We start from the raw sequence: 25,049 nt of genomic DNA on the forward strand, positions 1-25,049 counted from the left end.
CCTTAACAGCCAAGGTTTATGTCTGGACACTACTCACCCAAATCCTCCTTCCACGTGCCATTTGTCACCCACAAAATATCCTTTCGTCGGCGTCGAAGCAGCAGCCGTAGAAAACAAAATGACAAAAAAAAAAATTAAAGTGATAATTTTTTTTAATATTTTTTATTTAAAGATATATTAAAATAATATTTTTAAATTTTTTTAATAACAACACGTTAAATAATTTTAAAATATTAAAATAATAATTATTAATTTAAAATTAAAAAATTATTTAAAAAAAAAAACAAAAATAACCATGCTGCTGCTATATGATACAGAAACCGCCATATATATGGGGAGGGGCACGTGATTAGTCACGTTCTTTCCCGCCACCCCATTCCCTTCACCGCTCCTTGAAAAATAAAAAACGGGAAAAAAACACTTAAAAAAGTGAAAAACAGTGTTGCCATCCTGAACTTTCACGCTCATTCGCATCCTACCGTCCATCTCACGTGCACAAGAGAAATCGTAGCCGTTGCCTTCCATCGCGCCTCTCTTACCGCCACGTGCTAATATGGACACGTGTCTTTTCGTTTACGGTACAGCGACAGGGATTTAAAAAATAAATCTTATCCTCCCAGTCTATATAAATGAATTCGCCATCCCTCTCTTCCTTCATTTCCTGCACCGTTCAAATTTCAACAGCTCTCGTGTCGTGACATAGAAGAAAGAAAAAGGAAAAGAAAACGAAAGAGGAAGGAAATAGCTCTCCGTGTGATTTGTACAGAAACGGCAATGAACATAACACATCAGATCGGAGCTTTAGCCGGAACACCAATCCAAGCAGAATCAATAACCAACACTGAAACCACCGCAACAGCCAGCGCAGCGGCGGTGTGGAAAACTCCAATACCAAACATCCGATGCAAAATCACAAAACCAGACACCGCCGAGCAAAAATCACAACCAACAAGCCCTTGTAGGTCTCCAATACTAAGCGCCGGCAACGGCATCCGTCCGGATCTATCAGTGGCATGCCGAGCATTCGCAACAGAAACAATGGACTTGGTGAGTTTTGACGAGACAACAGAACAAGAGAAGACGTATAAAGAGGTGAACACGGTGAAGGAGAAAGGAGTGCCAGTTTACGTGATGATGCCGTTGGATAGTGTGACGATGAGTAACACGTTGAATAGAAGGAAAGCGATGAATGCAAGTTTACAGGCGTTGAAGAGCGCAGGCGTGGAAGGGGTGATGATGGATGTCTGGTGGGGATTAGTGGAGAGAGATACGCCTGGTGTGTATAATTGGGGAGGGTATACCGAACTCTTAGAAATGGCTAAACGACATGGTCTTAAGGTTCAGGCTGTGATGTCGTTTCATCAGTGTGGCGGCAACGTTGGTGATTCTTGCACGTATGTTATTTTAATTTTTTTTCGTTCTTATTTTCCCTTTTCTGTTACTTGGTATGGGTTAGGTGAAACAGTCAAAGTTGAAAGTAATTTGTAATGGAAATGTGAATTGTATTAAAATCTTGAATGCAGGGTTCCATTGCCAAAGTGGGTTGTGGAGGAGGTTCATAAAGATCAAGACCTTGCATACACTGATCAGTGGGGGAGGAGGAATTATGAGTATGTATCACTTGGGTGCGATAGCATTCCAGTTCTCAAGGGGAGGACACCTGTGCAATGTTACTCTGATTTTATGCGGGCCTTTAGGGACAACTTCAAACACCTTCTTGGTGACACCATTGTGGTAATTACTTGCTTATCCATTGCTATTTGTTTTTTTTTTTTCTTTGAATTAGATAGAATTCATATATGTGTTAAAAATATTTTGGTTGAATATGTTTAGATTATTCTGTCTCTTTACAACTTTCAACTTTTGAGTGTAATCTGTCTAGATGCTTTGTAATTGGGCTGCATCTTTGCATAATTATGGATGCAGTTTGTATTGTCATTACCCTGTATATTACGACCCTTTTTATACTCCAATAACTGGTTCTAGCGGTTTGATGTCTTTGCTTGAATAATTTGTCATCGTTGGTGATGAATTGGTACATTTTTTTAACAAATCAGAGCATGTTGTCATACGTATTGAAAGAGGTTTGTTGAATAAACCATTGAGAATTTATTCTTTTCAGGAAATCCAAGTGGGAATGGGTCCAGCAGGTGAGCTCCGCTATCCTTCGTACCCGGAGCAGAATGGAACTTGGAGATTTCCTGGAATCGGAGCCTTCCAATGTTACGATAAGGTATTCACTTTCTTTTTTACTTTTAAGCGATTAAACCAACGACTTGTAATCTTCTGGTTCTTACTTGGTATCTGTAACATGATGCAGTATATGTTGAGTAGCTTGAAAGCAGCGGCGGAAGCTGCTGGTAAGCCAGAATGGGGTAGCACAGGCCCAACTGATGCTGGTGAGTACAACAACTGGCCGGAAGACACCCGGTTTTTCAGAAAAGAAGGTGGTGGCTGGACTTGTCCCTATGGTGAATTCTTCCTCTCTTGGTACTCGCAGATGCTCTTAGACCACGCTGAGAGAATATTGTCGTCAGCGAAGGCTATCTATGAGAATACTGGTGTAAAGATCTCAGTGAAGATTGCAGGAATTCATTGGCACTATGGAACCCGGTCTCATGCCCCAGAGCTCACAGCAGGATATTATAACACGAGAAACAGAGATGGTTACCTTCCTATTGCTCAAATGTTAGCTCGGTATGGTGCTATATTCAATTTCACTTGCATAGAAATGCGTGACCATGAACAGCCACAGGATGCCCTTTGTGCCCCTGAGAAGCTTGTGAGGCAAGTGGCTTTAGCAACGCGAGAAGCAGAGGTTCCTCTTGCCGGGGAAAATGCACTGCCACGATATGATGAGAACGCACATGAGCAAATTTTGCAGGCGTCATCATTGAATATTGATGGAAACTCAAAAGACAGCGAGATGTGTGCTTTTACGTACTTGAGAATGAACCCTCACTTATTTCAACCAGATAACTGGAGACGCTTCGTGGGATTTGTGAAGAAGATGAATGAAGTGAAGAGTCCTGACCGGTGTTTGGAGCAGGTTGAGAGGGAAGCGGAGCATTTTGTGCATGTAAGTCGACCTTTAGTAAAGGAGGCGGCTGTGGCTCATATGCACTAGGATTCGGAGGGCTACTCGTAACAAATCACAGGAACAGCAGCCCAAGTCCCTGCTCTAGCCATGGCTGCTTTTCATATGCTATGGCTATAGAGGTGCTCTCAGCACCAAAGCACTGGGGAATTTGCTAATGTAATGTGAAAAATTGGACTTGCATTATAGGAACTCTGAGGATACGCATCATGTCCATTACCAACTACCACTTCTTCTCATCAAAACAATGACATTATATATGTATCGCAATCATTTCCTTTTTTGATAAATTATTACGCCTTAATTTTAGTTCGTGGTTAAATTAACATTTCATAAGTTGATTTATATTAAATATATATGCTGTTTTTGTAACTGTGAAGCCGAATGGTTCCTTGGGCTCTGCTAATGATATGACCGTTTCTTATTCATAAATCCCACCTCACCGCTAAAATTAGCGGAGTTCCTCAAATTCTACTTCAAAAGCAGGAAAACCCGAACTAAAAGAATTCCCAGCTCCTCTTCCTAACTCCTCTGTCACTCTTTCTGTGCACTCACGAGCCTATAACGTATACAAGAGCAGTGATACATTTCAAATCCATATTAGAAAAGCTCGACGAGGTCCTATAACATCTTTCTTAATTCTAGCAGCTCATTAAACTTATTCTTTTACGGAGAGAGGAGAGGAGAGGTTTGAGTGTTAGATAGTTTTAAAGAGGCATAATATCCCTTATATATTATTAAAAAGGAATAAATATATCTTAATACTTCTAGAGACTTAAAAACAACATAAATGAAATTGTATATCAAAATTGAATTTAGAAAAACATAAGGGGCTAAATATGTCTAATTTTATAAATTAAAGGCTTAATATATTTTTTTAAGCCAACTTTAAAGACACCGCCCATTTTCTCTTCTTTTAATAAGTTGTTCCCCTCTCTTTCAGTTTTATTTCTAACCAATAGAATTGATGTAATTGGGTGCTAATCTTGCAACTAATACACTGCTGAACAGTGTTTGAAGCTATTGAAAACACCCTTGTGCTTTAGTATATTTAGTCATGGCTACATCTGGTTCACTTACGTACGAACATAATCTTGTTTGTAAAATTTGGAGTAGGCTAAGGTAGAACAGTTGACTGCCAGCATCCAGGATACCGCAAATACAACTAGAGACAGGACAGCAGTTGCTGCTCAGTCAACCTGGGATTCTGCCCAGCTAGAGAAGGATCAAATTGCTGGCTTCCTCCAGCAGGTGACTATCTCCTTTCATAGCCCTCTGGAACATGCACAGTATCTCTCGTTTGTTATAACCCACATCAGAATCCCAACTTCGAAAGTCATCTTAAACCCAGATCATGTGAGGTTGCCAAAAAAAAATGCAGCAGGAAACAAGAAACAACTAGGAATCCTTTGCGGTCTACATGCATCATCTATAAAGATCTGAGAAAGTTCAAAAACTAAATGAAACAAAACACAACAATTAGAAGGAACTAAACCATCGAAGTCTCCTGTTGCGTATGCCAAGAGACAACATCTTCATATGGCAAGTTACGCCCAAATCTAGGTGGTGGCACAGTGGTAAGAACTTGGGACTAAGGGGTTTACTCTCTCTGTGGTCTCAGGTTCGAGCCATGTGGTTGCTCATATGATGGTCACTGGAGGCTTACGTGGTTGTTAACTTCAGGGCCCGTGGAATTAGTTAAGGTGCACGCAAGCTTGTCCAGACACCCACGTTAATCTAAAAAAAAAAAATTACCCCCAAATATATCAAGAGCACTGCTCAAAGTAACATCCACACGCCTGTCCCCTGCCTAAAAGAAATATTAAAGAAAAGGAAGCAATAGGGAGCTCTTGGGATCAGAGAGGTACCATGTTTTGGATCTAAAAAGAGATGGGTTCTTGAGGTAAAGAGAAGAGGAGCAAAAGAGACGGTGGATGCCTATAGGGAGAAGGAGAAGAGTGGCACACAAATATAAGAGGTACCATGTTTTTTTTCTTTTTCGATCTTGTTTTTCCTTCAATATTCGATCAAGAGTACATATCAATGCAAATATAAGAGCCGCATCAGGTTAATTGTTATTTTTCAATTCAAGCGCCTCTCTCACAAAGACGTACATAAAAATAATTTATTGCTGGTGATTTTTTTTTCTTTGAGCCTAAAATACTTTTTGATCTACAAAAGTCACGTAAAGCAAAAAAATAAAAGTAATTTTAATCTCTTTCAGTTTAATGAAAACTAGACAGATATCACGCGTGTTATTGCATACTGATTTGTAATTAATATAAATAGTTATTATAATGATAGTTAGAAATTAGATTTATGAATGTGTTAATATTCAAATTACACTTGGTAGTCCGTAAGGTTCAGGCGTTTTGAGTCTGACAAACATGATAGACATATGTTATTGTAGACTTGTCAAATTACCAAGTTCAAGTATCTTGGATATGGCAACCACGTCAAACCCACACGCCTTAGGTCTGGGTCTGACAACCCCACATGATATTTACAATAAAACCATATTAAAATGACGAAAACACCTATACATGCAGCTTTGTTTTGCTTGGGTCTAACATGATTGACAAACCCATGACGCTTGGGTCTAGTGTGATTGTCAAACCCAAGTAAACATTTCTTCAATTCACTTTCATTCTCTTCGTGATCTGAGTTGTAAAAAGTTAAAAGAATAGAAAAGAGAAGAAGCAGTGAATAAGAAGAAAAGGAAAGCCAAAGAAACGTTTATCTACTCGTGAAAAAGAAGAGAAATTGAAAATGAAATTATTATTACAATCCACAGTAAGAAATCTCTTAATTTATAGTGATTTCCCCATACTATTTAGCTTTTGTTATAATAATTTGTCATGCATGAAAATGACAAACAAAATAACAAATACAAAAGACTTTTTTTTTTCCAAAATTAAAAGAAACTAAAACCCCTTGAAAAAACATTGTAACTCCAAATTCATAAGTATTGTTTACTAGAACATTGTAATGGTGTTTTGTCTCTCCACCTAAAAAACTTTATACTATTTTTCAAGGGTATTAAAGTCTTTTTAGATGATCAATTTTTCATTTCAAAAATTAATCAGGGACAAATAAATTAGAAAATCAACTCATAGACACTTTGGTATTTAGCTAAGAAAAAGGATGTGTGAGTGGGAGGCGTATGTGTCCTTCATGTTGCGCATCTTGGCGTCTATAAATGTCCTTCTATCGTGTCGTTGAAAGTGTTGCCATGTCTTCTTGCTATTGGTGCGAAGCGAGTTGCTGATGGTGACTTGATTTGTCACCAGTAGGCCATTCTTTTTTTTTCCTCGTTCTCTCTTCTCCTTTGAAAATTACAGCTTGTTGGTATTTCAACTTCAGTCCCTAATCTTTTGATTTCTCATTTTTATCTTGGCTCTTTTATAGGAGTTTTTGTTTTCAATTTTATCCTTGATTCTCAATTTACCAAATATTATATTCTGCAATTTGATCCTTATTCTTTGAATTTTTTATTTTTTTCCTCGGTCCTTTTGTGAAAGTTTTATCAGTTTTTAATTTCATCATTCAATTCAAATTGATGGTATCATATTTTCCAATTTGATCCTTATTGTTTTGGTTTCTAATTTTTTTTTCTTGGTCTTTTTGTAAAAATTATTATTCTTTTCAATTTAACCATTTAATTACAATATTTTTTTTCTTACGTCGATTTTAATCCTTATTTTTTTTCCTTTTACTAAATTAATTTATTTTCAATTTCACCATTTAATTAAATATAATATTTTTTATTTTAATATTGATTCTCATTGTTTTAATTGCTATCTTTTAAAATCTTTTTGTGTAATTGAATTTTTTTTTTTAATTTTATCATTCAATATATGATTGATTGGAAATTGAACTCCATGGTTTTTTCAGATTGGATGCTTTGAGTCTAACAACACAAGTCATGAATTTGAAAAGTTAACAATGTTTTTTTAAAAAAAAAATTGCTTTATAATTCTTTTTATTTCTTTGTCGGGTTATTCCAATCGCATGATATGAGCCGCAGGTTTGGTGGAATATCTCAGGTTGACTCAACCCTAATTAGTGTAGTTATAAATTTATCATAGATTTTTTTTATTTTTTGTTTTACTCTAGAATCTAAATATTATTTTTTATACAAAAAAATAATTCAGCCCCGCAATGAAATGAAGACACCGAGGTTACTAAGTTACTATAGGTACTTCTAATCTTGTTCTTTAAATCGAGGCATTTTTCATTTAATTGCATTTTTTTTTGCCTTGGCCAATATTGATCATTCTTTACATAGTTTTATTTTTTTTCTCATATATACATTTGTCATTTTTGGATTAAAATTTTTCTACAACAATAAAATATAATTTTTCAAAAATTAATTTCTAAACATTTTTATTATTATTATTATTATTATTATGATAATAGAAACAAAAATCCATTTACATCTTCAGACATAAAAGAAGTCATTTTTTGTCCACGTAGAAAAAAATGTACAAAAAGAATTTATGAATTTAAATTTTTAAATCTAAAATACTTAAAATAAATATTTTTATTGATTTGAAGGTTAAAAATGTTCTCTAAAGTTATGTTTGCATTTAGAAGGTTGAGGTGGTGAATTTCATAAAATGTTCTCTAAAATGAAATATCTCACCGTAAAGAATTCATGTATACAAAAATTATAATATTTTATCAAATAGTTTGGGAAATATATGAATTTGAATTTTTAAATCTAAAATACTTGAAATAAATATTTTTATTGATTTGAAGATTAAAAATGTACTCTAAATTTATGTTTGCATTAATGAGATTATGGTAGTGAATACATTAAAAATATAACGGTATTTTTATAAATTAACAGTGTGTTTGATATTGTGATGTAATGTTTTTTTAAAATATTTTTTAAGTAAAAATATATTAAAATAATTTTTTTATTTTTAATATTAATATTAAAAAAATAATTTTAAAAAAATACATAAAAACATAAATAACTTTATTTCTAAACACATCCCAAATCCACCATGCCCTTCAAATCTAAATTTTGAGTCGCATCCTTGGGCTTTATTACATACCCATCTGAGCATGGACTTGGTTCCATTTGCAGTCTTTTCTCTCTTTTTTTTCTATTTTTTTCTAATATTTTTAATATAGATGTTTTGAAAATATTTTTATCATATAATTAAATATTTATTATTTTTTATATTTAATTAAATGAATATTAAAAAAAATAATCAACTAAAAAATAATATAAATAATTTTCTAATTATTTGAATAAGTTAGAAATTAATTAGCCAAACTAAATTATAATTTATTTCATAAAATTACTTAAAATTTAAAATATTTAGTAAATCAATAATTTATTTTTGATACTATGAAAAGGAAAAAATCTTAATTGAAACAATATTAAATAAGTAAAACATCCACAAAACAATGAAATAAAAAAAATATTTTGTCAATAAGAAAATACAAGTATAAAATATATTTGTCTATATCATGAATTGTTTTTTTCTCGGTGATTATTTTCGGTTTTGTTCGGTTTTTATCAAAAAAAAAGAAGTAATAAACTAGTTTTTTTAAAAAAAAACCGAAACTGGTTCAAACCGACCGGTTTTGGTTTGGTTGGTTATTTTAGAACAAAAATCGGTTCAACCTGGTTTTTTGGTTTGACTCGGTTTTTTCTGGTTTGTCTCGGTTTTTTTGATTTGGCTTCTTTTTTTTCCGGTTTGGCTTGGTTTTTTTCGATTTGGATTTGGCGGTTTTTTTGGTTTTACGCTTATAAAACTGGAACCAAACCGGTCAGTTTTTTTAAAATTTTAATCGATTTAATTGGGTTTTTTTTACGATTATGTTTTTAGGTTATTGTTTTCCGGTTTTCTTGGTTTTTCAGTTTTTTTTTCTCACCCCTAATATATATAATTATTTTCTTATATATCTATATTAAATTTCTTCTCTATATATTGGACCATTCCCATCAGGCCATCACAAAGACGACATATATAATTAATATTAATGGAATCCTTAATTATAAGAAAATCAACAGTTAATCTATTATTTATAGCAAATTAATAAATTATTTTGGTGTATTTGAACGAGCTCATAAAACGACCGTTTTGCCAGCTCGGTGGAGTGTTTTTTTTTCTGGGTCCTCTCTGCCTTCTTTAACGACGTACACGTGTCTTCACTGCAAGCACCCATACAAAAAAAAGAAGGAAAAGTGCAAGTATAAAAATATACTATTACACAACTGCCACCATCAAAGCTCAAAACTATTTGTTAAACAGTATTTTCTCCACACTGGCAATGGCTACTTCTCTCCACCCAAGCAACGCCTTTTATCACCGTTTCACTCCTACTTCGTATAAGCATCGAAATTTGAACTTTTACCGGCGCTTTCCGTCTTCATTTTCCGGTAGATTTAGGGTTTTAACTTACCGAGGCAGCGGGCATGGAGTTTGCTCCTCCTCGACCTCGAGTATTAGTAAAGCGAGTAATGCTAATAATACGGAGACTGAGAAGGTTGCTGTTCAACAAGAGAAAGAGAACGGCAACGAACGTCCTCCTTTTGATATCAATCTCGCTGTCGCTCTTGCTGGTTTCGCTTTCGAAGCCTATACCAGCTCCCCTGTAATAAATTCTTAATCCATTTTTAATTTTCAATTTTTTAAGTCTCGATTGAATATAAAGAAATTGAAGAAATTTGATGTTTAAATGGAGTGTGTGTGTGTGTGTGTGTGTTTATCAGAAAAATGTAGGGAAGTGGGAGGCTGATGCTGCAGGTTGTAAGACTGTGTATCTCTCAGAGTATGTGATCATTTATTTCCAGTAACACTCAAAGCTTAAATATTTACTCCTTGCTCTCCTTGTTGTTGCAGAGAAGATGCATCAGGCCGGCTATTTGTATAGCCTGACTTTATTTGTTTATTGAAATTATGTTAGCATAGAATGATTGAATCAAGTAGAGTAACAAAGTCACATTTTACTAAATTTAATCCAAGGCTGATTGATATGTTTGCAGGTTACGTGAGATATATGATGGACAATTGTTTATAAAATTGAAAAAGGGTTTTGATTTTCCAGCCTTGGATCCATGGGTGCGTTATCGAATTTAACCCTTTTGCATTGAGGACTGGGATTTATGAGCAAGTTTTGAACTGACATGGTCACACATTCTGCTTTTCATATATACCACCTTACTGATTAAACCATGGATGTATACGGAAAAAGTAATCCTTATGTGGTTATGGAACTGGATGGACAGGTTCTCAAAAGCAAGGTCAAATGGGGGTAAGCTGTCGATGTTTCCATATCACAAACACACACAAACTGAATCTGAAGCTTCAATTTTTACCCTGCTCTAAATTCCACTATGCTGAAATTTTTTGCACTGTATAGCATATGTATTGGTTGCGAATGCTATTGCGTGAGCTGCAGGTTTCTCTTGCTTCTGCTCCAGTAGTATGGTGTGATAACATCAGTGCCTTAGCTCTTGCCTCAAATCCAATATTTCATGCCCGATCCAAACACATTGAAGTGGATTATCACTTTGTCCGAGAAAAGGTGGCCAACAAAGATATCCTTCTTCAACACGTTCCCACCTCTCTACAACCTGCAGATATATTTACTAAGGGACATACAGCTGACCGATTCTGCTTTCTCCGAGATAAACTTGCTATAACAGATCTCCCTGCCAGCTTATGGGGGAATGATAAGGATAAAGCTTATGTTAATGATAAAGATAAACCTCAGCATGCAGAGGCTGCTGAAAGACATTGAGTTTTAGTGCAATTGTTTTAGAACTTTGATTCTTGCTTATTCTTAGCTTCCCTTCTGTATCAAAACACTTGTAATTAACGATGAATATTCTATAACAACTTTCATATATATATATGGCTTAGAGAACACAGTTTCTCTCAAGCAATTGCAGAAGTATTATATGCTTTCTTCTTTCTCCTTTGAACCTAGCAATTCGGTTGAAGCTTGGAATGGTGGTTGACTGCACCTTTTTTCGAGAATGGGCAATAATTAGCATAAATTAAAACTTGTCATAGAAGCAACCTTCATGGGGATGTGAGATTCTAATGGAACTGAAAATGAATGATGATTATCATTAACTCTCTACAGGAAAGATTTGAAAGGAAACTTTCACCTGAATTTCTTTTAATGTTCCTATTTTGTTATAAGTTCTGCTCTGAAGTGAAAAGTTGGAAAAATTGTCAAATTGTATAAGCTCCATTTTCCATAGCTCTTCTTCTCTTTTTACTTCATCTTTATGAACCCCCCCCCCCCTGTTTGTTTAAACCTGCTAGGAATTCCATTTCAAATCTGCTTTTTATTTATTTTAATGCACTTGTTTTAATTTTGTTACACAGACGAATGGGAGGGCAGTTGTAGCGTCTATAATTTTTATTCCCCGTTGTGGTTTGAATTTTCATCAATCCCTGATACTACTTGCATCTTGAAAAACTTTTATGCCTTCCTGAATCCTGTACTTACAATCTCCACCGGAAAAGGAACGCAGATTACTAAGATGACTGAGAGATTGGCACGAGCCTTACAATCAACTTGTTTTTTTTTCCTTCAGATTTTGGACAATCCTTGATATTTCACATTGAAATGGCTTTTCATTCCATACTTCATGCAGTTTTAACATCTCCATTGGAGAAGGAACTCATAAAAATGTGGTTCTGAGTGGTACTATATTCGCTTTTATGCTCTGCTAGAGTAATGGCTATTGCTAACTGGGAAATTTGTGAGGATGATCTTGCCAGGGTTGCAGAATAATCTTATGGACTGGAAGATTTGCCTGAACTGTTATAAAACTCAAGCCCAAAAATCAACTCTATATTCTATCCACTTCTGTTGGGTGACAACTATCATGTCACTAATAGTTGTTTGCTTTCTCAATCACTATTTTCCTTTCATTTTAATGGAGGGCCCATCTGACCTTCTTCTGCATGATGCAATATAGCAGTGTATCAAAATTTAGTATAGCATTTGAGTTGTTTATAAATTTTACACACTGACATCGTTGCAAAATAGCAGAAGAATCAAAAATTTTAAAAGTTTGCTCTGAACTGCTAACAAAATAAACACATGTAAATCATTTACTGATAACAGGAAAAAGGAGCCGACTTGGGACAAGGACTTCACCATTAACGTTAAGCTGCCTCTGACCAAAAATCTTCAGGTAAATTCTTATTCTTTCTGAATTTATAAATTTGTTTCTCATTTGGGAGCGTGCTGGGGGTGCATTTCAAGTTTCTGTATACTTTGTATCATTCTTTCTAGCTTTTTTTTTTTTTTGACAGAAGTACATAAATGAACAAATTCCAATAGCATATTTGTCTAAAAAAAATTATAATGCCAATTTAAATAGTCACTCTAAAAGTAAGCATGGATATCCCATACAAGTTTCTGAATTTACACAACACATCATCTGTAGTTCCTATGAAGAAAGGAACACTAGAAATTGGACTGGAATGAGAGGAAACCCAACACTTAAAGGGATCAAGCTTATGGTTCAAGGACTAGAGCTTTTTGATTGAGATCTCATTTTTTTAAATCTGTCTTCTTGTCCTTCCACTTGTTTTCGCCTGTCTCAGGTGAGATCGTTTTTATTATTAATTTGAAGTCTTCTCTCTCTCTCCCTCCCTCTCGTGTACTTTCCATGTATGAGTGTTGAGGTTACTTTAGAAACTATATGGTAGCCTGTGTAAATAGACCAAATGGTCAGGCCCATGCAGTATTGAATGTGTGGGTCCTCCTTTTGCGTATGAAGCAGATGTTCTCCAATGGCTTTCATCGCTTACCAGAGGGTGCACTAGTACCTGTACATTGGTGGTTCCGCCAGGCAATAATTACTTAAAATTAATCTTCTAATTTACCTTCTCACGTCCATCCATTGACGTGATTATAATCATGCTGGGCTGACCGGACTGGAGCATCTTTGTTTAGGAAGGTGTTTTTAAATAATTGGTTGGCAGGATCTCTTTATTCCAGTAGGGTATCCTATTAAGAATCATGCCTTATGATTAATTATCTCCAATTAACTAGCACATCTTATTCCTATTTTAGTCTGCTATCACCACTACTAGTTTGGTCTTGATGACATTTTTGGTGAATGATTTTGTTTGTGCCAATTATGACTGAAGCTTCTTGTGCAATATAAACGGATGATGTAATGCATCAACTTGAAGGATGTCTTCAGAATTGGAAGCTATCATTTTCATTATGACTTGCAACTCGCTACTAATTCTTTGTTTTTGAGCTTCAGGTTGCAGCTTGGGATGCAAACCTTGTAACTCCACATAAGCGCATGGGTAACACAGGCATTGGTCTGGAATACTTATGTGACGGTGAGATTTCGATCAAACATGTGCACGCGCAGAGCTGTTTGAAAAAAGTTGTCTGTGGCTGTCATTATTCTTGAATCGGTGGTTTGCTGCAAGTTTAATAATACCCCAGCATGATTTTTAGCTGATAGATTGATGATTGCACTAACTAAAGGATGTTTCCTCGAGTGATTAAGTTTAATTCCACAAGTACAAGTTCATTCGATGTGTATGAAAAGTAAAAAGAAGACAAAGTTTGGATATATGGACTGCATACCCTTTCTGCAAAAATGATTAAATAGCACGTGCCTTTCCAGGAAACTTGCACGAGGTGCTGATCAATCTGGAAGGGATGGGCGGTGGAGGAAAGTTGCAGTTGGAGGTAAGTTCTTGCAGTGAAAGAAATTTTTTAGTTTGGCTTAAAATCCCCAAAGGAATCTAAAAAATGTCCCCCTTTTGTGTCTGCTATTTGTCTGCCACCTCAACGTGGCTGACTCATCAGGCTCAACTTCAAGACAATTAACATTGGATAAATTCATGCAATTGATGGTTATTGCTGATGCAGACTGCTAGTCACTTATTCATTGGCAATGCAGTTCAACTGTGATCTTATGAGAAAGAAACTTTTAGTCAACTAGATTGACTGTGAATACTCCACAGTATTCATTGGTGTAACCTAGTACTCGAGATAGTTTAACCTCCTTGACTGTTTTGGTATTACCTAAGGCAATATGTTGATTCCTCCTAACCTCCTTGACTGTTTTGGTATTACCTAAGGCAATATGTTGATTCCTCCTTGTGTATGTTCTTGCAATTTTCTATTATTGGGGGTTTTGCTGTGAGCCAATTTCTAATGTACTTGGTGTTGGGTTAGTAGCTGGAATTTTGTCTCAACCTAACTGGTTCTTAAATTGACCTAGTGGTTCCTAAACTGACTAGTCATCCAACCATGGTAGAGTTGAGCATTCAACACTACCAATTAGCAAAAAGTTCCCGGGGCATGTTGATAGTTGATGGGAAGAATATACATACCAGTAAGTAGCAGTATTGATCAAATATTCTTAGGATCTTGTTAGAACAATGATAATAATAAAGAGTTATTTCTAAATCAACATTCATACAGGCAGCATTCGGTGTCTCATGTTTATATTCATCTGAAATACCAATATGATTAGTGAGCTTTGGCTGTGAATATTTTGAACAGATGAAAGGTGAGAAGGAGCTCATTGAGAAAATATTGCAAACTGAAATATATCTATTCAGTTCAATGCGAGATGGAAAGGGGATTCTGCATCATAGGGAGGATTTCTATTACATCACGCTGCTTGAGGTACATGGCATCTTGTTAAATGATTATTTTCATCCAGTTAATTAGAGTAATAATATATTTGATTTCCTTGATGGTTACTTGTGGTAGAAGTGGAAATTAATTTACTTTCCTGAGATCAATTCATTTGCTAATAGTTTCAAGTTCCTGTGTGAAGCTTTTACATAATCGGTAGTTATCACTCTGTCGATTATTTCCTATAACATTGTTCCAGAGATTCACTCTTTCGTGTTATGTCCATTTATTGAACTGCATAGTGTTAAGTATACCAAACAGCTTTCATAATTACTAGTTACCATGCTTATCCAGACATTCATCTATATACGTTTTTCTTTGGTCAGAATGTGAGATCAAACTACCAGACTATTGGAAGGGTAGAAAGCAGTGAACGAGATAGCTTCTCGACCAGCTAAGAAGGCAGTAATATCTGAATGCTAGCAGCCGAAGCATATTCATGTACGTTCCTGTCCTATCATTAATGCTGAATAATTCTTCGGAGGTTATCAGGCAATGTGTCTGTATGCAGCATGTAACAGTCTGTCAGTCTTATAGGAAACCCATCAAAAGAATACATGTAAAGCACTACAGCTTAGGTAGGGGTGGGTCTGTGGGGTAGGAAATGTATCTTTACAGCAATATTTATATCAAATCCAGATCACACATTTCCGTGACAACTTGTATGATTGGATGTTGTACAATCTCAATATCAAAATACTATTCAGTACGGAGTTCTTTTTTCCTGGACTACCCTCATATTCTCTTATCATCTTTTCATTGGCGCTAATCCTTCCATGGAGATCTTTAATAAAATGAAGTCCATTGTCCAATTGAAGAGGATGGTTGGCCATCCAATCTCACTAAAATTAAGACCTGTATCTTGTCCACCAAATCTCAGATCGTTGTTGGTAGATATCAAACGGCCAGAGGGCTTTCTGCTTTTGAATCAACTTGGATTATTACTGAAGTCTCCTAAAAGAGCCAAATGGTCGTCGAATTTATAAACCCTTCACAAGATCTCCGTGAAATCAACAACTAGATTTATTTGAAATATGATTAGGAATGTTAATTGAATCTTAGTGACTGTGCAAGTGAAAGATAGAGTGGTTACAAGTTCGAGGAAGATAGAAAAACTTATCCTTTCAAAACATTTCTAATTAAACCCCCTCTTGGCAAAAGGGTTAATGTTGAAATTCAAGCTTTTATTGCAAATGAAGTTGGTTCACTAAGCAACTTGATTGGAGAGGAATAAGAGAAAATAGTAGTGGCCTAACTCCTCTCATCGATTTAACCATTTTTTGTCCCCTTTTTTTAGAGGTTACTACCTCACGTAATCTACACAAAAACCCTTCATCTGTGCACTTATTAACTACCGTGCCAAGTATAATCCGAAAAGGGGCAAAAAAAAGGTACTGTGTTTTAGTAATGTAAGATTTGCACGGTCCTTGCTCAAGTTGACTTGAAAAAGATTACACAGTCCATCGATATTTTAATATAGATTTTACTTGTAAAGCTAGCTATGCTTTTGTAGCCTGTTTCACAAGTTCTAACTTCGGTTTGCTAAGAGCAAAGCTGGATGCCTTCCTACTGCTCATGATTTTCAAGCTCTGCCGCAGAATATCGACCTCCCTTGCCCTATTGTATTCTTCTTTCTTCGCTAAAGCTAATTGTGCTTTCAGCTCCTCTATACATCCTTCCTTGGCCTTCACTTCCATCTTCAGCTCCTCAATCATTTCTTCTTCCTCTGCTCTCCAGTACAAGCCATCTCCTGCACAACCGAGTTGCAAGCATACAAAACTGTCATTCATTGATTATTTTTTGCACTGTCATAGTTTCTTAATCAGTGTATCAGCATAACTGGTATACCAATTGACCGAAGGAAAAGTAGTGGTTAAAATAGATACTCAAGGCCATATCATTTAATAAAAGTGATTTAATATGACTCTGATGCTCTGTAATCTTGCATTTTGTGCCCACATATTTTTATTTTGTATCAAGTGATGGCAACAAGAAATGCTCAACTTCTTTTTTGAAAAAGAAAAGCCCCATAAATGTTATCACAAAGGATTGATGTGGTAAAACAGTAAGCGACTTGGGATGAGAAGAGATGTTGGCCACTGATCACTAACTCATGTACAGTAACACATTATCTTCAGGAGAAGCAAAAATGTATTATTGGGACCCGTTCTTGGACAACTTCAATCAACTTTTTAGGATGTTTGACAAAAGGAAGTTGTGGAGCATGCCAATTCTGGTAGCATGTGCCATGCGCTAGACATTGAGGTTTGCGCGGCACTGAATGATAAAACTGAAATATTTGCAAGACATTGCATAAATGCACAGGTAATTAATTAATATGTGAAAACATGCACTAGATCGTGTGTTGTCTCTAGGAGTGTGTTTAAGAAGAGGATATAGTTCAGCCCCCAAGAATCACTCTTCCATGGAAATGACAGTATGACATGAAATGAGGGGATTATATCTGCTTTGTTAATGAAAACTAGTGATAATATGTTTCTGGATTGCCAAGATTTGCACCATGCGTGGAATCATGCAAAGGAAGTCTTCTGAAGCAAATGGTGTAGGCTTTATTTTTGTGTGTGCGTGTGCGTGCGAGTATGAGAAAAAGGAGAGAGATGCACCATGGTGAGTCTTCTGAATGAGATCATCAAGCTCGGCCTTAATGGCAAGATATAGCTTCTTCCACTTATCCACAGCCTCGTCGCGCCACACTCTCTCCTCCCTCATTTGCTCCACAAGGAAGCTAGTAGTCCCCAAGAACTCCTCCCTCATTTGCTCCACAAGGAAGCTAGTAGTCCCCAAGAACTCCTCCCTTTTTTCACTTTCTCTTCCTATCGACCTTTCTTCCAATACTCTAATCCTGTCATCTTTCTCTTCCACTACCTTTCTCAATCTCTTTACTTCCTCCTTAAGCTTCTTTCTCTCTTGCTTCCATTCTGCTCTTTTAAATGCAAAAACTATCATGTCTCTCTCATAAGCTCTAGCCTCTTTCTCTCTCTCGTACATTATAGCTTGGATCTCTTCTTGGAAAAGCCATACCTTCTCTGTGAGCCCTCTAAGACCTTTCTCACACTTCTTGCTCTTTTTCTTACCACCTAAACAATCCATAATGGGGTTTGAGTTAGAAGGAAGGTGTGTGAATTGCATAAATTCCTTACAGAGGCTCCTCCATTAATGAACTGAGCCTGCCATCAAATCTCCAGCACTTCGTGACAATATATATTTAGCTCGGCCAGCTCTCTTCGAATTATATGGTTGAAAGGGCTAAAATCGCCCGTGAAGAGGGCTGCCCATTTCTAATGTCCAGTTGACAAAAATTAGACAAGACAAGACACGCAACAAATGTAAGCAAATACGAGGGAGATCATATGCTGCAGCTGGCTATGCACATGTGTTATTTTCATAGGATTCAGAATCCAATTATTAACATGCATAATGACACCTTAAGTCGGCCCTACATTCATTGCAATGAAATTGTATTGCTTGTACTTGAAAAAAGAAATAGGAAAAAAACATTAAGCTTAAATAATTAGGGGTGAAATTTCTTTTCTTTCTTTTTAATTTTTTTTTCCTTAGAGCATTCAACTCGTATTATCGTAGACCCACTCCATAGTGATTCTATACTATAAAAATAAATTCCATGCTAACTATTTTCGCAACAACTTACTTTAGATTTTTGTTTCTAACAATATTTTTTTATTTTAAGTTGATCAATTGCCTAATTGAATCAATATAAAACAAAATAACATCAAATACCAAATATAAATGGTGAAAAATAAATAATTTATATATATATATATATATATATATATATATGTAATAAGAGAGTATATCTTCATTCTAGGTATTCTTAAAGCACAACTCTTATATTAATCAAGCATATTTAAAGGAATAAATGTTCTTAGGTGTTGCCTCAAATTAAATATATTGTGTGTGTTGATATGCTATTTTTCTTTAATTCTATAATTATGATATTAATCTTAAGTCCGTTTGCTTGTTAATTGAGATTAAACCATATTGTTCTTTGATCATTTTTAAGATCCATTATTCATCTAAAGCATTGAAATAAAATTTTCTGTATGTTTGCCAAAAAAAATTGGATTTAATATAATTTAATAATGTAAAAATAATGCAAAAAATTAATTAAAAAGTTGAAAAATACGTACGTACGGGTTATTGGATCCAATCCCACTTTAGAATCATGATTCGATTATCCATAATTTTCTAAATTTTTTCTTGTTATTTTTAAAAAAATGTTTAACATTTTCATAATCTCCCCTGCCATTCACTAAATGGCCTTTTTTTGTTAGCTATATATCGTCAATTCTTGTGAGCAGCCTCATGCTAATTGACCTAACTCATCTAAATAATTGAAAATGAAGCATGAATAATTTGAATATTGGTTACTTAATTATGAGAACCGAATATTATTTTTTCTAAATCCGAACTTGGTATATTCTCTTTGAATCACGAGTATCCTCAACAACCGAGAAACATATTTTATAGCATTCAGTCGTAATACTTACTTGTTTGGGAATTTTTAGAAATTTATTTGTTTTAAAAAATATTAAATTAATATTTTTTAATATTTTTTTTGATAATTTTATTAATGTACTGATATTAAAAAAATATTTTAATATATCTTTAAACAAAAAAATTTTAGGGTGTAATCATTCTTTTATTTAATTTTTATTTGAACAGCCAAGTACAGTCTTTCAATGATTACTTTCTACGCTTAAAACAATTAGAGCAATGTTGTTTACAGAGCTCTTTTGAGCTTTATTGCACACTCTTTTTGTCAAATTATTCAACGGAGGCTCCATTTTAATTTAATAAGTTCTATTATCACTCCGTCTAATAATATTAACACCTTTTTTTTCCTCCTAGTCTCTAATTTTTTTTCATCCGATAAACATTGAAATGCTAATGCCAAGTAAATGTATATAGACCGAATTTCTATGTATCTATTAGCTATTTATTACATAGTAAATTAAATAAAAATAATGATATTTATAATATCAAAAGATATTACTTGGAATCTATTTTGTAAGTGAGATTAATTCTTTATTGAGTTAATTTATTTTTAATTTTCATAATTAATTTTAACTTTTGTGACTGTTACGATAAAATTGAATAGCAGTTATTCAGTTTGATTCAAAATATAAATGTCTTATTAATAGTCATATAGTTTCATTAAAATGTTTAAAGTCTATATAAACTTGTTATTACACAGAGAAATATACACAAAATAAAAATATAGTTTTCTTTTTTTATTATTTTTTTAGAGGTTTAGAGGGCTTAGTTATATCCTGAAAGTATTCATAGACTAATCCAGCATGTGGGCACTTGCCCACACTACCCAAAAAATAAATAAATGAAGTATATACCATGTTGAAACTGTTAATAGGTTTCGATTGATAGAAGAATTATGAGAAATTTAAAATAGATGTATTTTGAGAATGAGAAAATAATTCCAAGAAATTATAATGGAAATGAGAAATAAAAGTTAAGAAAGGACCGCTCCAAAAGGTGTTGGTGTAAACTCCGATTAAAAATTGATAATGTTACCTGAAACTATAGTGAGTCTATAAATAAAATAAATGATGAAAAGAAAAAATAAATATATTTTGGAATAAGAAAATGGTCATGAGGAGTAAATAAAATAACTGAAATGGTTCTAGCAATGATTGAATAAGAAAATTCGGATTTTGACATAAAATCACCTGCTGATCAGTTTTATGCTATCGAGCATAACTCTTAATCCAGTCGTTAGATTGGGCTGATCTTACAAGGACCCTCCTGACACATTGCTCTACTTGGGTTAAATTTTAAGGCAATCAAGGTTTGGATAAACTATACGAGAATATCAACAATCAAATAAAAAATAACATGTAGGCTTATTAATGGTATTTTTGTAAATAAGTTGGAAAAACTAGAAATTCAGTTTTTTCTTCTCCCTTTAACTGGCGGATAGTGCTGAAAAAATTAGAAGGAAAAAAAATTAAGAGCTTCCTCATTAAAACCCTAAAGAGAAACCATGATTTAAAGCAAGATAGATAAGGAAGTGAGTCTTGAATATATCTAATTCAAGAATTAAGAGGAAAACCAAGTGGAGAAAATGGAGTAGAAATAGAAAATTAACGACATTAAAAGGAAAAAAGAGGAGTAGAAAATTTTAATTAGTTAACATTCGAAGTTCATATTATTATCGGGTAAGATGTTATATGCTTGATTGTATATATTTAAGTAAAGATTAACAAAGCTTATGAAAAAATTTTAAATTTTAAATTAGATTCTTAAGTGTTAAGTTGGGGAAAAGTGAATTTGTGAAAAAGTGATGTTACTGGGATGGAATAGGATGTAAATGGCTCTAAAATAATTAAAAAGGAAAAATTGAATGTTTATGGTGAAATGCAGAGAGCAAGGGAGGAGGCGGCTAGTTGTGTTTTTAGAGGAAAGCTAATTTAGGTTTAGGGTTAGGAAAACATCCTATTTATGCCCGTTTTTTTTTTAAGTGCTGGCTTGGTTGAACCGGTTCGGTTCGGTTTAATCGGTTATAGACTTTAGAAACCGAACCGAACTGGAATTTTTTTGTAATTTTTTAATCGGTTAATTCGGTTTTTTTTTTCAGTTCGGTTTTTTTGTTATTTTTTTTTCGGTTTAATCGGTTGTTCGGTTTTTTTGCTCACCCCTAGGATAGTGTGAAAATGGTTTTAGGATGTTTTGATGTAGTTCATTATATGTATATTTAGGATGACTATATGAATTGAATGATAAAAATATGAAAGTCAATTACGCAATCAAATCAAAGATAATTGACTGAATAATTGTTTGATTACTTATATTGAAAAGAAAAATATTTAAAAGTGTTGATAATGAGAAAATCCTATAATGTTTTCAACAAATAAAGCTTCAAAGAGAGCAATTGCGAATTATAAGGGGAAAAAATAGAATTTTGCAGATCATCTTTATATAATACATGTAAATTTTTTAACTCTATATTAGAAGCTTGTGATTTTTGAATTTTTTTAGATTTTAATTAATTTAGTGATATACTTATATTATCCTGCTCATACTAAAATTATATCATGGATCTGTTTATGGAGGTGTTATCTCTACATGAGACAAATAAATACTCTAAATATAGCTATGTTTATTTTTTATTTGTTGCCATACCTAGAATATTATTAACAATATATCCCGGGTTAAATTTAAACCATGTAAAATAGCTATCCAGGAAAAACTGTTCATCTAGGTCGGTTCATGAAATTAATATCCTTAGTTTTCACCGTGTTGTGATATTAATTGTGACCTTGTAGCTATGTTTAGTATAGTACAGGGCCCATGCTCTCGTTCGTCTATTTTTAACCCTGAAGATGAGCATCATTAAAGATTTTACAATGGAAGAGCCAACCTAGCTAAGAAAAACTCAATATGATCAGTACAGAAGACAACGACTCTTTTTTCCCATATATAATCTTGCAATACAGAGTTGCAGGTGACCTTGTAACATCATAATATGATTAGAAATACGGTCCAAATCATATTTTTAAAAATTCAAATGTTTTTTTATTTTTTTATTAAAATTTAATATGTTTTAGATTGTTTTTATGTACTAATATCAAAAATATTTTTTTAAAAAATAAAAAAACATTATTAATATATATTTCAGTATAAAAAATTATTTAAAAAATATTCACAACCAGAAAATACTCTTAAAATTTCGTATCAAAGTAGCTGGGGCATCTTTTTCCCTCCCCATTGACATCATTATAAGCGTACAACTACAATTATGGTGGCGTTTCTTCGGATTCCCTCCCTGAAAGAGACTTGCTGCAGTAACAATGCTCTGGATTTGACATCTACAAGGAAATGAGGGATGGCAAGCATTATTGTGAGTAATTCCGTAGGGTCCCTTTTCATTCACTTTGGCACTTAACTATGCTTGAAAAATAGTACAATGGGACTCGTGATTTGCTGTTTTTGCATGCAGCAATCACTCCATTCATGGACCTAATGGCTCACTAGTACTTGCCAAAAACTGGGCGGGGAATTATTGCATTTGGTATTAACGTGTGAGATGTCGAGAGGTTGGTTCAGTGTATTTAGTATTGTGGGAATTTTTATTATTGTGATTTGAAAAAAATATATTTTAAAAAATATTAATTAAAATATATAATTAATTAAAATTATTATTAAATAAAAAAATAATTTAAAGATATTCGATTAAAAACAATAATGATAATAAAATAACTAAGGAGCCACTTGAAAAGGGTTATTTTGGTAAACTAATAGCGGATTTGCAACACTAATTTTCTCATCTCTTCAGACAGCGTGTAAAGCAATATTTCGGGCATGTTTGGAATTGTGGTAGTGATGACGGTTCAAAGTGTTTTTCACTTAGAAATGTATCAAAATTATTTTTTATTTTTAAAAAATTATTTTTGACATCAACACATCAAAATGATCTAAAAACATTAAAAAAAATTATTTTATATAAAAAAATAAATTTTAAGGGAATACGATTTGCACCGCGTTCCCAAACATGCTTGAATCATAGCTTCTTCCAGACCTAAGGTTTGGATATAAAGTTATGGATGGTATAAAACAGACACTTAGTGTTTCATAAGACATGTTATGCTTTTTTAGTTTTTTAAAGATAGGTATTAAAGAAAATTTATCAAATTATTTTGAATACAAAGCAGGTTAAAGAACCTTTGTTAATAAATTATGATTTATATTATTCTCTTAGCACATATCCCGGGTAAAAGTTATTTGAGCTTGAAACTTACACATGCATACATTACTTCGTGCTTAATTTTTATTAATTAGAATGAGGGTGATAATATTTAAACTCGTGACTACTTAGCCAATAAGACTCTCATATCATGTCAAAAAATCAATTCAGCCCAATAACTTTTAAGTTGAGAAGATTCTTTAACATGGTATATGAACCTTGTTGGTCAAGCGGTCACGAGTTTGAATCTCACCACCCCATTCTATTTGATAAAAATTAAACACCAAGTAATATGAGTTTGTGCAAGTTTCAAGTCTAAAAAGCTTTTACTTGTAGGGGTATATTAGAGAATAATGTAAAATTATTCTTAGGACCTCACCTAACACCTTAACCTTTCAAGTGAGATGGTTACTTGACATAACATTATAGTCTTATTAACCAAGCTGTCACGAGTTCAATTCTCACATACCTTATTCTATTTAATAAAAATTAAGTATAATGTAATGTGAGCTTGTGCAGGTTTAATTGAGCTTTCACTTGAAGTGTGTATTAAAGAGTAAAATAAATCATATCTTAGAACCTCGATTAACAACTTAAGCTAAAAAATTGAATTAAATTTTTGATATGGTATCAAAACCTTGTTAACCAAATATTTACTAGTTCGAATATCACCGGAAATAAACTCATGTAAATTTTAAAGCTTAAATGACTCTTACTGTGTATGCTGTACCTGTATAAATCATGTGGTGGGCCTCCTCCCTTGACATCTTAAAATTTTCTTTGGAAAATGGAGAAGGCATTTTACTGGCACCGAAGGTTGATATTTGTGGACCTGTTGAATGGTTTATAGCTGGGTTAAAACTTGAAAGAGAAATTTCTGGGCCAGTTTAAGGTTAAAGGACTCGGTCTTAGTCTCACCTGTCGAAGGTCTTCCATTGATCTTTTAAATGTTTTGAGCAATCAAACCAAAACCCAGAAAAAATCATCCAGAAATGTCGCCAACCCAAACTCGAAGAACAAGGAAAGGAGTGCCAATTCAAAATCAGGAGCTGCAAAAAACAAGCGTCGCCTGAGAGATTCGAACTCTCGCGGGGAAACCCCATGTACTTAGCAGGCACACGCCTTAACCACTCGGCCAAAGCGACTTGTTTATCAAGGTGTGATCACAGTCCATATATTATAACAAATATTTCTTATCGTTAGATGAAAGAATGAACATTCCGTCTTTTTTTTAAATTGTTATTGTTATTATTATTACTATGGAAAGATTTTCTTTTTGTATTTGAATTTGTTTCACCCGATTAAATACCTGAGTTTTTTTACCCGTGGAATTTCTTCCTATAATATTTTAAAAATCACAATCATCTAGCTATAATTAGGCTCGATGAAAGATTTGCCTGGCCAAGGTTAGGTCAAAGGATATATTTGTTTTAAGAATTTATAAATAATAAGATAGCAAAAAAAAAAAAATTAATTCGGGTAATCCAGTTTTTTTTTTGTATTATCCCAATTTCTTTAAATTATTGGATAATTCCCATGATTACTTTA

At 33.7% G+C, this 25,049-nt stretch overlaps 3 protein-coding genes and 1 non-coding gene across 8 annotated transcripts; 2 read left to right on the top strand and 2 right to left on the bottom strand.

The window, feature by feature from the left end:
- Positions 1-645: 645 nt before the first annotated feature.
- Positions 646-3,406, top strand: LOC7494763 (beta-amylase 1, chloroplastic). Its single transcript, XM_024607720.2, has 4 exons — positions 646-1,394; positions 1,524-1,734; positions 2,123-2,233; positions 2,321-3,406. Exons 1-4 carry the CDS (start codon positions 775-777, stop codon positions 3,125-3,127), a joined length of 1,749 nt encoding a protein of 582 aa, XP_024463488.1. The 5' UTR covers positions 646-774; the 3' UTR covers positions 3,128-3,406.
- Positions 3,407-9,132: 5,726 nt separating this feature from the next.
- Positions 9,133-15,474, top strand: LOC18101621 (uncharacterized). 3 transcript variants are annotated; one of them, XR_008059918.1, is made up of 6 exons: positions 9,133-9,889; positions 10,104-12,275; positions 13,362-13,443; positions 13,737-13,801; positions 14,624-14,749; positions 15,088-15,474. XR_008059918.1 is itself a non-coding variant. In XM_052455219.1 (5 exons), the coding sequence occupies exons 2-5, from the start codon at positions 13,404-13,406 to the stop codon at positions 15,157-15,159; spliced, it is 303 nt and encodes a 100-aa protein (XP_052311179.1). In that variant the 5' UTR covers positions 11,382-12,275; positions 13,362-13,403; the 3' UTR covers positions 15,160-15,474. The 3 variants fall into 3 exon arrangements, 1 of the variants encoding a protein (XP_052311179.1); XR_008059917.1 differs by having other exon boundaries at positions 9,133-9,712; positions 9,831-12,275; XM_052455219.1 differs by lacking the exon at positions 9,133-9,889 and having other exon boundaries at positions 11,382-12,275.
- Positions 15,475-16,140: 666 nt separating this feature from the next.
- Positions 16,141-18,121, bottom strand: LOC7494765 (uncharacterized). Of its 3 annotated transcripts, XM_052455217.1 has the most exons (3): positions 17,525-18,117; positions 17,386-17,479; positions 16,141-16,511 (listed from the first exon to the last, which is right to left on the bottom strand). In XM_052455217.1, the coding sequence occupies exons 1-3, from the start codon at positions 17,909-17,911 to the stop codon at positions 16,261-16,263; spliced, it is 732 nt and encodes a 243-aa protein (XP_052311177.1). In that variant the 5' UTR covers positions 17,912-18,117; the 3' UTR covers positions 16,141-16,260. The 3 variants fall into 3 exon arrangements, with proteins under 3 accessions (XP_052311177.1, XP_002312616.2, XP_052311178.1); XM_002312580.4 differs by having other exon boundaries at positions 17,386-18,115; XM_052455218.1 differs by having other exon boundaries at positions 16,437-17,051; positions 17,386-18,121.
- Positions 18,122-24,564: 6,443 nt separating this feature from the next.
- On the bottom strand, positions 24,565-24,646 carry TRNAS-GCU (transfer RNA serine (anticodon GCU)). The gene has a single exon. It is a non-coding gene; the product is annotated as a tRNA-Ser (tRNA).
- Between the last annotated feature and the right edge of the window lie 403 nt (positions 24,647-25,049).

Source organism: Populus trichocarpa, chromosome 8, assembly GCF_000002775.5.
Source record: "Populus trichocarpa isolate Nisqually-1 chromosome 8, P.trichocarpa_v4.1, whole genome shotgun sequence".
Taxonomy (NCBI): Eukaryota; Viridiplantae; Streptophyta; class Magnoliopsida; order Malpighiales; family Salicaceae; genus Populus; species Populus trichocarpa.